This window comes from Melanotaenia boesemani, chromosome 24 (assembly GCF_017639745.1).
Source record: "Melanotaenia boesemani isolate fMelBoe1 chromosome 24, fMelBoe1.pri, whole genome shotgun sequence".
In the NCBI taxonomy this organism is placed as follows: domain Eukaryota; kingdom Metazoa; phylum Chordata; class Actinopteri; order Atheriniformes; family Melanotaeniidae; genus Melanotaenia; species Melanotaenia boesemani.
In genome coordinates, this window is record NC_055705.1 from 22,936,005 (window position 1) to 22,950,494 (window position 14,490).

General features: G+C 41.2%; 1 protein-coding gene across 1 annotated transcript in view; it reads right to left on the minus strand.

Moving 5' to 3' along the window:
- xirp2a (xin actin binding repeat containing 2a) overlaps positions 1-14,490 on the minus strand; it is a 67,507-nt gene that overhangs the window by 19,364 nt on the left and 33,653 nt on the right. Inside the window, exon 3 of the mRNA XM_041978947.1 lies at positions 2,805-2,953. Coding sequence (XP_041834881.1) covers positions 2,805-2,953 — 149 coding nt within the window. The remainder of the gene's footprint in view (positions 1-2,804; positions 2,954-14,490) is intronic.

Here is a 14,490-nt window from a genome sequence, read left to right on the forward strand (position 1 = left end):
GTTCTAGAAGGCGGTCCTGATGAAGAGGACGACCCGGTACTAGAAGGCGGTCCTGATGAAGAGGACGACCCGGTTCTAGAAGGCGGTCCTGATGAAGAGGACGACCCGGTTCTAGAAGGCGGTCCTGATGAAGAGGACGACCCGGTTCTAGAAGGCGGTCCTGATGAAGAGGACGACCCGGTTCTAGAAGGCGGTCCTGATGAAGAGGACGACCCGGTTCTAGAAGGCGGTCCTGATGAAGAGGACGACCCGGTTCTAGAAGGCGGTCCTGATGAAGAGGCGTGTGAGTTTCTTTTTATTATATTGAGAAGACATAAATCAGGACAGATTTAATTTTGTTGCATGTCGCTGCATCAGAGGGAAATAAATTATTGTAACTAAAGATGTCAGTCGTTCTGCCGCCATGTTTAAGCACTGAGTCATGTGAACGTTGACATGCAGACAACAGCTGCTGAAGGTAGAAAGCATAAACCAGCACAGAGACCGACTGCATGACCCCTCTAGTATCCAGACACACATTCACATTCCACGCTCGGCATCCAGCACATGAGGCTTGACAGCGAGGATCAGCAGAGGTTTCAGCAGTAAGTACTCCCCGAGTCCCGTTATTTACAGAAAAGAAGGGATTTTATTTCTGTCGTTATTGAAGGATAATCATGTGAAACAGACATTAAGAATGAAATCTGTAACATAGCTTTCCCATCTGAGCAGACTCTTGACCATCATCGAGCTATTTGAGCTATTTGAGTTATTTTGTGTGCAACTGTCATGTCTCTTCATCTGCAGACTCCACAGGCTGCAGAGGCGCCTGATGAACACTTCACACTGATGATTTCACGTCAACCGAGCCAGAGATACGAGATGCTTCTACAGAAAACCTGCAGCCTCGTCCTTCTGCACATTTTCCACATTTAGAGACAATTCTGGTGCAGCTCAAGCCTCCAAACGGGGCTTCGTTTGGAGCGTTGAACGTCTCAACGGAAGGAACAGAGAGGTAAAGATTTATTTTAGGAAATAAGTGGGCTGACTAGCACGACCTTGGCTGACAAACTGCTCACACAGTTGAATTACTGACTGTATAAAGTGCATGCTGGTTCTTTAATGTTGAGGATTTTTTGTCCTAGGTGATGAATAATGACTTGAGTTTATTCTGAGTTTTTTCCATATTATTCTTTGCTTTTTTATTAGATTGGTTCAGTTAAAGGAGGAATAAAAAAACTGGAGCATGGGACGTGGATCATATCTGGATTAAACCAAAATATAGTTTACAATCATAATGACGCAATAATGCTTAAAATTATTTTATCTAAAATAGAAAAATTAAATTAAAAACTGTTCTTTTATTTTAATGTGAAGACATATGAATGATTTACAAAGATTTGTTTGCTAAAGCTCTTCAATAGATTCATCTCCAATGCGCACTATAAAAAATGATGTTTTCTATTTTTTTTATTTATTTTTGCTTAATTATGTTTTACTCATGTTTCTGAAAATGGGTAAATATCACGTTTACAAGTTTACTGTAAGGTAACGTAAAAAACAGGGTGGGCAAGTTGGCAAAAATATTATTAAATATTCTTCAAAATAACCTCAATGACAAAATCACAGATGATACTGATGTCTGGTTACACAAGAAGTCACAGCCTCGGTAAAATCTCCCCATCATTTGTCCGACTTAACATTAAATGTATTGCAAGATAAAAGCATCTGCAATTCTATATATATATTTAATATACAATATATATATATATATTTATTTCAGACGTGTTGCTGACATCAGATTTACAAATCAGCTCATATATTCCATGAAATGGTAAAATGTCTCAGTTTCATCCTCTGATATGTCGTTTTCCTTCTTCTGGGAACATTTTTGGTTGAAGATTCATGAGATTTATAAATCATTTCGTTTTGGTTTTATTTACATAATACATAATAAGTCATTTAAAGACCTTTAAAGATAGAAAGAGTGAAAATAGTTGTAAATTTGACTTTTCCACACTGTGATTGACGTGTGATATATATATATACATATATATATATATATAAATATGTATATAAATGTGTGTGTGTGTGTGTGTGTGTGTGTGTGTGTGTGTGTGTGTGTGTGTGTGTGTGTGTGTGTGTGGCCTTTCTGTGTGGAGTTTGCGTGTTCTCCCCGTGTATGTGTGGGTTCTCTCTGGGTTCTCCGGCTTCCTCCCACCGTCCAAAGACATGTTATGTTAATTGGTCACTCTAAATTCTCCCAAGCAGTGAGTGTGTGTGTGAATGGTTGTTTGTTAACATCTCTGTTGGCCCTGCGATGGACTGGATGTCCAGGATGTACCCTGCCTCTCACCTGTTAAATTCTGGGATAGGCTCCAGTAACAATAAACAAATAATATGAAAATGAATACTCTTTGAATATTAAAGAAATAAATTAATGAATAAATAAATTAGTTAAACAGAAAAAGGACAAAAAGCCAAAAGCAGGGTTTTAGGAGTTAATACTTTTCCCCTTTTTTTTAAGAATTATTAAGAAATTATCTTTTTTTCCCTGAAAATTGAGAATTTCTTATTTAATATTTGTGAATTTAAATCTAGATCAACGTTTGCTGTTATGACTAGTAGCTCCTTATCCTAGAAAAGTCTTATCTGAGTCTTATGACCCTGACATGAAACCATGTGGTCCTTGCTGGTCCAGCACCCAGCAGAGGTCAGTGCCTCCTCCTCATCCAAACAACAACATCAGTGACCACGGCGACAGTCTGCCGACTGCACATCCTCCCTCCGTCTCCTGTTACGTGCACGTGGACATATCGTCTTACCGCAGCAGAGGAGGACGTGCTGCTGTCTTTGTTTGACACAGCGGCCTGATACATGGCCATCCTCTCCTTCACCGACACTGGTTCGGCCTCCTGGTCCTCGGCGTTCGGGGTCCTTTCCTCGGAGCGGGGTCTACTCGTGCTGCCTGCAGCTTGACACACAAACACAGAGACACCACTTTTAAAAAAGGAACTAATCACTGACGCAGCGAAAGGAAAGTGGAAGGATTATCACCTCAGGAGATCTGCTGATATTTGCTTCCTTCACTTAAAGCTGCGACAGTTTGCCATTTAATAATTGGACTTCAGGGACAGTTTTGTGCAAAAGACTTCTAGCTGAATCAATTGCATAGATTTCCTTTTTTCATTAGCTGTCTGAAACAGAACAATCTTAGTAAAATATTGCAAATTTCTTAAATTACACAGAAAACTGAATGTGTTGGTGTTGTGTTTACTGCCTGCTGGAGCACCCAGAAGCAAATAAAGCATAAAATCTGGCACAAAAGTCAATTTATCAATCATAAAGAACTACTTCATGTTTCTTCATATTTTTAAGCACATCCCAGTGGATAGCCAATTAGAGAAAAATATTGATTTTACGTTTGATTTTTCTGCGTTACAAAGCATCATTAGGCAACACAGAGGGCTCTGTTCAGGCTCAACATACGCCCACACCGGACCTTTTAGCCCCTGGCATGTTTTCTCTTGCTGGGCAACAGCTCTGTGGGATGAAAGAGCAACCTAAATAGAAAATATTCACCTTCATTATGTGCTCATGTTTTCACCTTCTGACATTTTCAAGTCCTACTTTTTACTGAGATTTTCTCAACATCTTTTCAGGCAAAAGTTAGTAAAAGCTGCATCGTTACAGTGGATCAGAGGCGGATCTGTGGGGGTTTTATAGCTGAAAACTGTTTTACAAGTCAACAAAATGAGGACATCAGAAGCTTGATCACCACAGGTGCAAGGCAATGCAGGTGGAATCACAAGTGTGACTTAAAGTCCATCATGTGCTTCCTGCAACCAGGGTGTCCACAGTTGGTCCTGGAGGGATGCTGTCCTGCAGGTTTAGGAGGTTTCCTGCTGCAGCACCTGAATTAAGGTAATGGTCAACACGATTGGGCAGAACTTAACAACAAGCGTTGATTTGAGATATTTACTTTGAATCAGGTGTGATGAGACATGGAAATATCTAAAACCTGCAGGACCATGGTCCTTGACGGCTGGAGTTGGAGACCCCTGTTGAAAATGAAGTGGTGGTAAAGATGCAAGATGCTGTTTCAGAGTTGATTTTAAGATTCTTTTATTGGTTTGTAAGGGTCTTAAGGGTCTTGGTCCTGAGTATTTATCTTAACTGCTTCTACATGATGAACCTGCTTCACCAACTGGTTTTTTTTTTTTTTTAAATATAATTCCCAAAGTTAGAACTAAAATCTATGAACAGAGACCTTTCTGGAACATCTGTATACATGGGGACAGCAGGAACTGTGGAAGCTCCACTATTGAACTTTGGAACAGGACCTCAGGAACCTGCAGGGGAGATATGGGTGGAGAAGCCCTCTGATAACCTGGTGCCTGTCCATGAAGAGCTCTCCAAGTTGGTACAAGAATCTTGAGTTGCAATAAGTTCAAATAAACTGGAAACCAGTGCAGCTGCATCAGTATCGGAGGATTTTGTCAGAAGTTAACTGTCGTTAAACCAGAATCAAAGGTTATGCCAAGGTTCCTAACAGAGGATTTAGCCAAAGAACTAAGAGGTCCAAGTATCTCCTTTATCCCAGACATGCATTTTTCTGGTGCAAAGACAATTATTTCAGACATGTCTTGATCTAATATAAGAAAACTGCCTGACATCCACTGTTAGAGTTTTGATGATTCATTTGGGTGGAACAGGGTGGACAACTGAATATCGACTGCATAGAAGTGATAAGAAAATGTGTCCAAGGGGAAGGAAATACAATACAAACAACAGAGGCCCCAAAATAGAACCTTGGAGTACACCAGAATGGACTGGATGAGAGGGACATCTGTATTTAGAAGCAGCTACAAAAAAACAATCTGTCAGAAAAGAAGAAAACTAATCGAAGGCAGATGCTGACAACCGAGCACCTCAACCTATCGAGCAGAGTGGGTTGGTTAACTACATCGATGGCTGAGGTTCAGTTTATACTGAACACAGGAAGTCTGAATGTTGGTCTAAATGTATTATTTCTGAGACTCACATGAAGATAAATGGTCCGTATTTATATAGTACTTGACTGTACCTGGAACAATACCGCTTAACATCATATTCACACAGTGATGGCGGAAGCTGTCATGCAAAACACAATGAACCACAACCCACCAGGAGCAATTAGGGGCCCAGCATCTTGCCTAAGGACACCTCCACATAACTGAGGATCGAACCGGCAACCCTTGGGTTACAAGACGACTGCTCTACCTTGCTGAGCCACGCTGCCCCAGACTTTTTGGCCTTTTTACATTTTCTATAAAGCAGTTTGCGGAACAGAATTGCACGAAAAGTTTGATAATAACTTAATAATTGAATGATTAATATTTCCACTGTTTAGATGTGAGTTAAGTTCCTAAAAAGTTGATGTATGGTTCCACATTATCCAGGAGAAATCAGAGATAAAGCTGTCAGTTCAGTTTCTGATATCTGGAACCATCTTGACGTCTAGAACTTCCAGGTGTTTAAATGGTGGAAGGCGCTGGGATTAAGACCCTTCAGGACATCCTGCATTGTTCCTGCTCCAGGTAGCACAACTTTTAGTGTATTTACAGCGCCATTGCTATGACAACTGACTGTCTCACTCTATTGTGGTCTAGATTCTCCGTAGAATGCCCGTCTATGTTGTCACCATCAAAAAGTTGGACATGGATGAAGCTAAAACATTAGCTCAACAGTTCACGTCTTGCCTAGAAATCACAATCTTCCCAAGTAAACCTGATTTTATCTCCCATGAGCTTTAATTTATCCTCAACATCTGGCCAGTTCACAGAGAGGAACCTTAACCAACTCTAGGAAAGTGAGTTTTAACCTTTAATCAACTGATCCCTGGAAACTTTGACATGATCTGACTCTTTTTAATTTGAATGAGAGGTTAGCTTCTTACACTCTAAGGGTTTTTTGGGATTTCTGTTAAAAAAAAGAAAAGATATATCATACCCAAAGAGAATATATTATTTCTCTACAATAACAAACCCTACGTAAACCATCTTGGTATTAAAATAAAGCTAAGACTTGTGAGATTATATCAGAGGTGGAATCATTGCTGCAGTTGTGTTAGAGTAAACGAGTAAATGATGATGGAACATGGGAAAAAATAAAGGATTTTCTCTTTGCCTTAATTTTGTTTTTGTTTATTATATAATATAACCTCTTTAAAAAACTGCTGCAGGAGACAAAAACCACCAGAAAAGCATGAATGAGCATGTTGGTATTATCTGTGTAAAGATTCATGGAGCTGAGCACCGAGCAAAGTTCCACAGCTTTTAGTAAAGAGAAGGTGGGTGGTTTTCAGTCAGGTCCTCGTCATTCAACGCTGTCCTACTGTCTTTAAACTCACCTCCAGCTCTTCTTTTGTGATGTTTTTTTTTTTATCTTTTTTTAAATTTATTTATTGGGATGTTAGTTCAGTCTAAAGTAGCTAATAAGTGGACAAAAACACAGCAAACAGATGGATCTGTGTATAATGCTGATGCATAAACACCAAGTTTAAATCTTCTCTCCAGCTGATATGGTTCATAACTCCGTATTTAACCTTTATTTATTATATATAAGCATAAAACAAAAATATGTTAACAAATAAATTGATGGATGGTGACAGCAGCATCCTCTACAGACTATAAATATGGGTCAGAAATCCTACTCCTGAGGTCGTGCTGGTCTCAATACCAGCTCGATGACAGAAACACAAGGATTATTCCCTCGTTTATCACCCAGGATAAATGTTAACATCATGGTGTCCGAGAGAGGGGGGGGGGGGCATGGGGGTTTTCATGCCTGAGTGGGATAACAACAGCTCCCTGGATATCGCTGCCTCTTCACAAGTCATATGCAAAGCTGCCATAGCGCAGAGGTGAGGTAAGAGGGAGGCTGACTGGAGGGAAAAAATAAACCCAAACCTTTTTATAAAACGTCTGCAGCGTCATGTTCCCTCGTAACAGAGGGCTTCATAGAGCAGGAGGGCTTCATAGAGCAGGAGGGCTTCATAGAGCAGGAGGGCTTCATAGAGCAGGCGGGGTTCATAGAGCAGGAGGGCTTCATAGAGCAGGAGGGCTTCATAGAGCAGGAGGGCTTCATAGAGCAGGAGGGCTTCATAGAGCAGGAGGGCTTCATAGAGCAGACGGGCTTCATAGAGCAGGAGGGCTTCATAGAGCAGGAGGGCTTCATGCTGCAGGATTATTTATGTGTGCAAAGAGAAAATTACCCCCAAACTGAGCAACTTCTAATAAGAATTGAACGTGTTATAAGTCCCTGAGCTGCAGCTAATTAGTTTAATTAGCATTAATGCTAGCTTTCAAACACGCCTTATTGTCTGAGGAATCAGGGCAGAATAATAAAGGATAAATCTTTATTTACAGCCAGGAACTGACAAGAAAACAAACTTCCTCACAGTTTAATTTATTATTTCTTTTCTTCTTATTTATTATTGTCATGACTGTGTTTCCTCTTATTATTTACATATTTATTCTAAATAGATAGAGAACACAACTATTTAAATATTTTTCTTTTTCATTTTTATCATTATTTCAAATAATAACAACCAAAGTAAGAATAATAAATATATTTTATTTTTTTATCAACTTTGACATTCTGTCATTTTTTATCTTCATTACATTATTAATCTATCGGTTAATTTCTTTTTTATCTAGAGAACATGTTCATGTATTTTTATTACTGTTGTTAACCTTTCTTTTATTGTATTATCATTATGGAATATATTTTATTTATTTATCCACTGCCTTATTTATGTTCATATTTATTTTTAATGAGAACATTTATTTATTCATTCATTCATTTATTCATCTGTTATTAAATTCAGTATTTTTTATATATTTAATCATTCTTTCATTTACCTACTTACGTTGCTATAATTTTCTTTTGGACTAATAAAATGTGTTATTAATTATAAATTAATTCATTACATCTTGAAAGGAAAACTGCGTGGATCAAATTAAAGATTGGATGTGCCAGAACTTCCTTCAATTAAATGAAGACAAAGCTGAAATAGTAGTTTTTGGAGCCCAGGAGGAACGATTAAATATCAGCCCTCAGCTTCAAACTGCTCAGTTAAAAACTAACAACCGAGCCAGAAATCTGGAAGTCATGAACCCAGACCTGAACTTTAGCAGTTATATTAAGACAGTGGTGAAGTCGGCCTGTTATCACTTAAAGGACATATTGAGGCTTAAAAGACTGATGACTCAGCAGGATTTAGAAAAACTGGTCCATGCATTTATCTTCAGTAGACTGGACTACTGTAACCCTGTCCTCACAGGTCTCCTTAAAAAGTCCATCAGACAGCTGCAGGTAGTCCCGAACGCTACTGCTCCAGTCCTCACTAAGACCAGGAAAGTAGATCCTAGAACTCCAGTCCTCACTAAGACCAGGAAAGTAGATCCTAGAACTCCAGTCCTCACTAAGACCAGGAAAGTAGATCCTAGAACTCCAGTCCTCACTAAGACCAGGAAAGTAGATCCCAGAATGCGAGTCCTCCTATCTTTACACTGGCTTCCTGTCTGTCAAAAAAACTTCAAAATCCTGCTGTTTACAAAGACCTGAATGGTTTAGGACCAGAATCCATTCAGGATCTTCTGGTTGGTTATGGACCAGTCAGATTCTTTAGATCATCAGGGTCAGGTCTACTTTCTGTTCCCAGAGCCAGAACTAAACGTGTTGAGGCAGCGTTCAGCTTTTAAGCTCCTCACATGTGGAACAAACTGCCAGAAAAGTGCAGGTTTGCTGACTCAGCAGTTTTCTATTTGCTGCCTTTTATCAGAACAGCTGTTAATTCCCCACACTGGAACTTTATTTCTTGCATTTTATTTATATCTGTTTTTATTTAATTTCTTTTATTTCTTTTAAAGTCTGATTTTAATGCACTTGCTACTGCTTCCTGTGCTACACTGCTTTTAATATTTTATGTAAAGCACTTTAAATTGTCTTGTACTATACAAATAAATTTGCCTGGCCCTGCTTGACTCTTAGATTTTAACCCCTTCACAGCCGCAGCAGCATAAGTTACACTGGCTGAGGTTTAGTGGAAGTAGAAAAGACTGGGATAAGTCAGCACAGAGGCCACGCTGCCGTCTGGGTACACTGAGCCTTCCCGTCCCGCCTCCAGGTCTGTGTTAACCTGAACAACAGTGAGGTTCTGCACTGTTCCCTGGCGTGCATCGAGAAGAAATGGAGTGTTGAGATGATGAACAGGGGCGTTATTTCAGAGTTAAAGCCAATTCAGGGCCCATAAATCTGCATCAGTCCACACTGCTGTGCTTTTCTCTGCCCTCTCCTTTCAACAGAAGCCTTAAACCACCAGTTTTCTGCTTCAGCCTGGCGAGGTTTGACAGAAGAGCCAAACTGAGCTACACTAATTGAAATGTCAGCCGGGGAGGGCGATTTCGTCCTCACCGACAAAGTGAAACAGGCACAATTATTACGCTGTCAAATCTATCAAAATAACTTCTTCACACAGAGAGCGGAGCCCTGGAGCACCTCCTCGTACTAGACTAAGCACTTTGTCTGAGATTTGCTTTGCTTTCAGAAAATTCCAGATCAGACTGCTGCCGGTGATGTCTGGTGGAAGGAAACAGGAAGGAGAAAATCCTTGAGGAATCATGGAACCGAGCTACATCGCCCGTGTTCAATCTCATTTATGATTTTACAGTAAAAATGAGTCTTGATGCCGAGCCAGAATACACCAAACCCAGTCATTATCAGCCTAAATAAACTCCCCAATGTCCAATCCGACTCCTTCCACACGCTCTGTGGTGGAATATCATTTTAAAATATCAGCTGTGCTTCAAATGATAACAAGCTGACAGCATACATACCGTCTGTACGGGTCCTTCTTCAGCTAAAATAATTAAAAAATCCAGTAAAGTGGAAAAGGGCAGTTCCAGTAAACCAACAAGGGTTTAACCACTCAGCTTCAACCCAACAACGAAAGCCAGTCCTGGAGGCCAGCTCCAGCAGGCATCTGTACAGCAAACTGAGGCCCAGGCATCCAGTGACAGCTGATTTTATTTTAGAAGGGCCCTCCTAAAAAAAAAAAAAAATGGGGTGGACTTCAGAGAGGCTTTTATTAGCATCAAGTATAGAGGTACCCCACATTCCCGCAACCTTATGTCACAGTAGTCTCATGGACACAGATGTCCCTCAGCATGGGCAAGTAAAAACATACTCACACATGCTGCATATTTCCGTTACACTGGAGAGAGCTGGTTACATTTGGCATTTGCAACCAGTTCCTGTTAGCAGGCTAAATATCACGGTATTTCGTGTCTGAGTGCACACTGAGCACATGTGTGCACAGCTCTATGACACATACCGGGGGAAGAGGTGGGACTTGAAGCAGCTAGGATGAGTAAAAGCTCTTTTAATACAAGATATTTTTTATTTATTTATATATTTTTACCTTGTCCTGTCCAGCATCATAGCAGCAGAATAAAGGTTTGGCTGGTGTGCTGAACAAATTTGCTTTGCCAAGAGGAGTTTGGGGGGGGGGGGGGAGTAAACAAAAGAAAGAAAAAGGGAGTAAAAGTGTGACGAGAGAAGAGAAAAAATAAACTAAAACGACAAGGATATACCAGATATAAGGTAACAACATCAGCTGTTCAATCTTAGCAGAAGAAAAAAAACATATATTTTAAGAATAAGTTTGTTTTCTCTCAGAGAATGAAATGAAAAGTCCAGATAGTCTGATTTAACCCTTTAGTCCAGTTTCTGAGACCTATGAATTGCTTTGTAGTAAAAACTTTGCTCAAAACTCTGTTGTACGTAATCTTCCCGCTGGTGGATTCCTTTTGTATTACAAAAATTTTGACCTATGATAAAGTAATAAACTGTAAATATAAAATTATAATTATTTCATTTACATTTTGTTAAAGGGTCAAATAAAGACTTAAAAAAACATATATAAATATATAATTTTCTTGGGCTGCAGACCCAGCAGGATCATTTCCAGTCAGTCAATTTGTACCTGTAGGGATACAAATGACGGTGGTTGTAACCTTGAAGTTTGTACCTTATAAAGATCAATACTATACCTCTGGAGACTGTTTGGTCTTTATAGTGGTATAAAATACACCGTGGAGGGTTTAGCAGCAGTACCTTTCATCCTTCAAACTTCAAGCCTTTTATTTGTTGTTGGTTTTTTTTTTTGTTTTTTTGTTTTTTTTTGTTTTGTTTATTTTTACAATTTTGTATCTGCCTAGTTCTTTCTTTAATCTAAAAATAAAGAGGCTCACTCCTTTTAATCCCAGTCAAACTCTAGACACAATTTTCCCCATTTCCAGTTATTCCTGCTACTATTTACCTGCTATCCTCACTAAACCAACTCCAGCTCAGCTGCTTTGTGGCGCCACCGTGCATCAGAAACGTCTTCTTGGCTTTATTCCAGCCATAGAGGAGCATTATTTTTCTTCTTTTCACACACACATAGAACTTTCTGCTCACTGGTTGATCTTTTGGCTGCTCCTGATTGGATGTTACTGTCAATCTAAGCTCTCTGATTGGTGGAAAGTTCAGTATCATTTCCAGGTCTAAACAGAGGTCTCTTAGCAACATAGTAGTGATAGTGATCTTTTAATTATAAAAATGTGATAAATAATGCTGTTATCATGGGTTATTGTGGATTTACCAGATCGAGTCTATGAAAAAACATTGTAAACCTGGATTTGCTGGATTGTAAACCTTCTGGATGGGATGGAAATTCCTGGAAAACGTTTGTAGATCATCTAAAGGGTAAGCTATCTATCACAGAGTTACACACTACTATTCCTGAGACACTAATGATAGTATTAGTGAAAGTGCTTGGGGGCACCAGCAACTTTAGCTTTAGAGTTTTTAGGGTTTTGGGTACCATCCCAGGGACAATCCTTTGTTCCCCTAAAGATTAAATTCATACATCCATCCATTTTCCGCTGCTTATCCGAAGTCAGGTTGTGGGGACAGCTGCCTAAGCAGGGAAACCCAGAGGGAGAAAACTCATTTTGGCCGCTTGTATTCGCAGTCTTGTTGTTTCGGTCAGTACCCACAGCTCGTAACCACTCGTAAATTGAGAGCTTCACTTTTTGGCTCAGCTCCTTCCACACCATGACAGACCGATGCAGAGTCTGCATCACTGCAGACACTACACCGATCTGTCTGTCAATCTACCACTCCATCCTTCCCTTACTTGTGAACAAAACCCCGAGTTATGTGAACCATTCCACTTGGGGCAGGACCTCATTCCAGACCCAGAGAAAGTATTCCACCCTTATCCGGCTGAGGACCATAGTCTCGGATTTGGAGGAGCTGATTTTCATCCCAGCTGCTTCACACGCTGCTGCGAATTGCTCAAGTGAGAGCTGAAGATCACGGCCCAATAATGCCAACAGAATCACATCATCTGTAAAGAGCAGAGACCCAATCCTGAGGCCACCAAACGGGATCCACTCAACGCTTAGAAATTCTGTCCATAAAAGTTTTAAACAGCATCAGTGACAAAGGGCAGCCTTGGCGGGGTCCAACCATCACCGGAAACGATTCTGATTTATTGCCAGCATTGCGGACCAGGCTTTGACACAAAGGGGTCCGGCGCTCCATACTCCTGAAGTACCCCCCACAGGAGTCCCTGGGGAGACATGGTCGAACAACTTCAAACACCTGTCAAACATCAGGTTTTGATCATAATGTGTGTGGTTTGCACCAATAATCTAATCACAGAACAACACACAGATGACAATGCTGTCCCGCAACTCATCTACAATCTAGTCCCCCAAGCCAAACAAACAACGAAACATAGAGGAGGAACCATGGCAACGACTGGCAAAAAACTAAGAAGAAAAAACATAGTAATAACCAGAAAACATAACACACAGCATGGAAGGGGATATATAGGACGAGGGAATGATGGTGGTCTTGAGATTAATGTTAACAGAAAAAGCCAGAACTGAAAAAAACACTGCAGACGGCATGAACACAGACTTTATTTACTTCCTTGTTTCCCAGCCAGCTCACTCTCTGATTGGCTACATTCCGTACCACATCACCATCCACAATGCACGAGTCAACGGGGTTCCTCAGAAATCGGCTCTGAAATATTGAACATGTTCAATATTCCCTATTGTAGGCTAAGACCCGTTTCAGAGTGGATTATGGGGACAAATCAGCTCGGAACACACCACAGACCAAATGATAATTGGACAGGGAAATCTCATGATAATCGGACGTTTGCCATCCGAGGTCAGGAAGAGGCATAATTGGGACAAAAACAGCCCAAAAATCAATCTGTGTTACCAGGCTTTAAGTAACTCTGGGTGGACCTCATCTAAGCCCCCCCAGAGCCTTCCTATTGAGGAGCTTTTTAACTACCTCTGCAACCTCTGCCCCAGATATGGGAGAGCCAACACCAGGGTCCCCAGACTGCGCTTCATCATTAGAAGACGTGTTGCTAGGATTGAGGTCTTTGAAGTATTCACTGCCTCACAACGTCCCGAGTCAAGGTCAGCAAAAAAAAAGTCAAGAACTACAAAAAGTATGGGTACTCTGAACTGCTGTTTGGTGCATAAGCACAAACAACAGTCCGGACCCATTCCCCCACCTGAAGGCGGAGGGAGGCTACCCTCTCGTCCACTGGGGTTAACCGCAACGTAGAGCCACCAAGTCGGGGAGCAATGAGTATGCCCACACCTGCTCAGCGGCTCTCATCGGGAGCAACTCCAGAATGGAATAGGGTCCAGCCCCGCTCAAGGACAGTGGCTCCAGAGCCCATGGCATGCATCAAGGAACTGCTCAACCTCGCGCACCAGCTCAGGCTCCTTCCCCGCCAGAGAAGTGACATTCTACGTCCCTAGAGCTAGCTTCTGCAGCCGAGTATCAGCCGGGGACTGTTACACAAGGATTCCGGGGAGACAAGGGAACGTTAACAAGGTTTATTCAGTGACTGGTATTCTGAAGAGAAACATACAGTTACCGATACAGAGTGAGGAATCTGGGAACGGAGAGGGAGTGAGTCCATTAGGTGTGAGGGGTCCGACCAGGTGTAACTGGGATGGTGGAGTATATAACGGCTGGAGAGAGAATGGGGAACAGGTGTGACAGGTTGGGTTAACGCTGATGAGTGGATCAGGAACTGGTGTGAAGAATCAGGGGAGTGCTGGAGGAGTGGCAGGACAGGGGAGTGCTGGAGGAGTGGCTGAGTGACTGTAACAGGGACCTTTGGCCATCCCCCAGGTCACGCTGGGGGGGTCCATGGTTTGTCTGGAGGAAGACTAAAGACATTCCACCAACGGGACGGTTGTCACTCATTTTTCTTCAGTCAAAAACTGCAAAGGATACCAGAACCTCGCATCTGGACCATCCTATTTCTTTAGAACTGTTCTGTTGGGGTCCCAATCATACAGATATGACCCTAAAGGGTGGAGCTGGACACCCTGCAATCCAGACCCAGATAGCACATGTTTGGCCCAAATGTGGCCT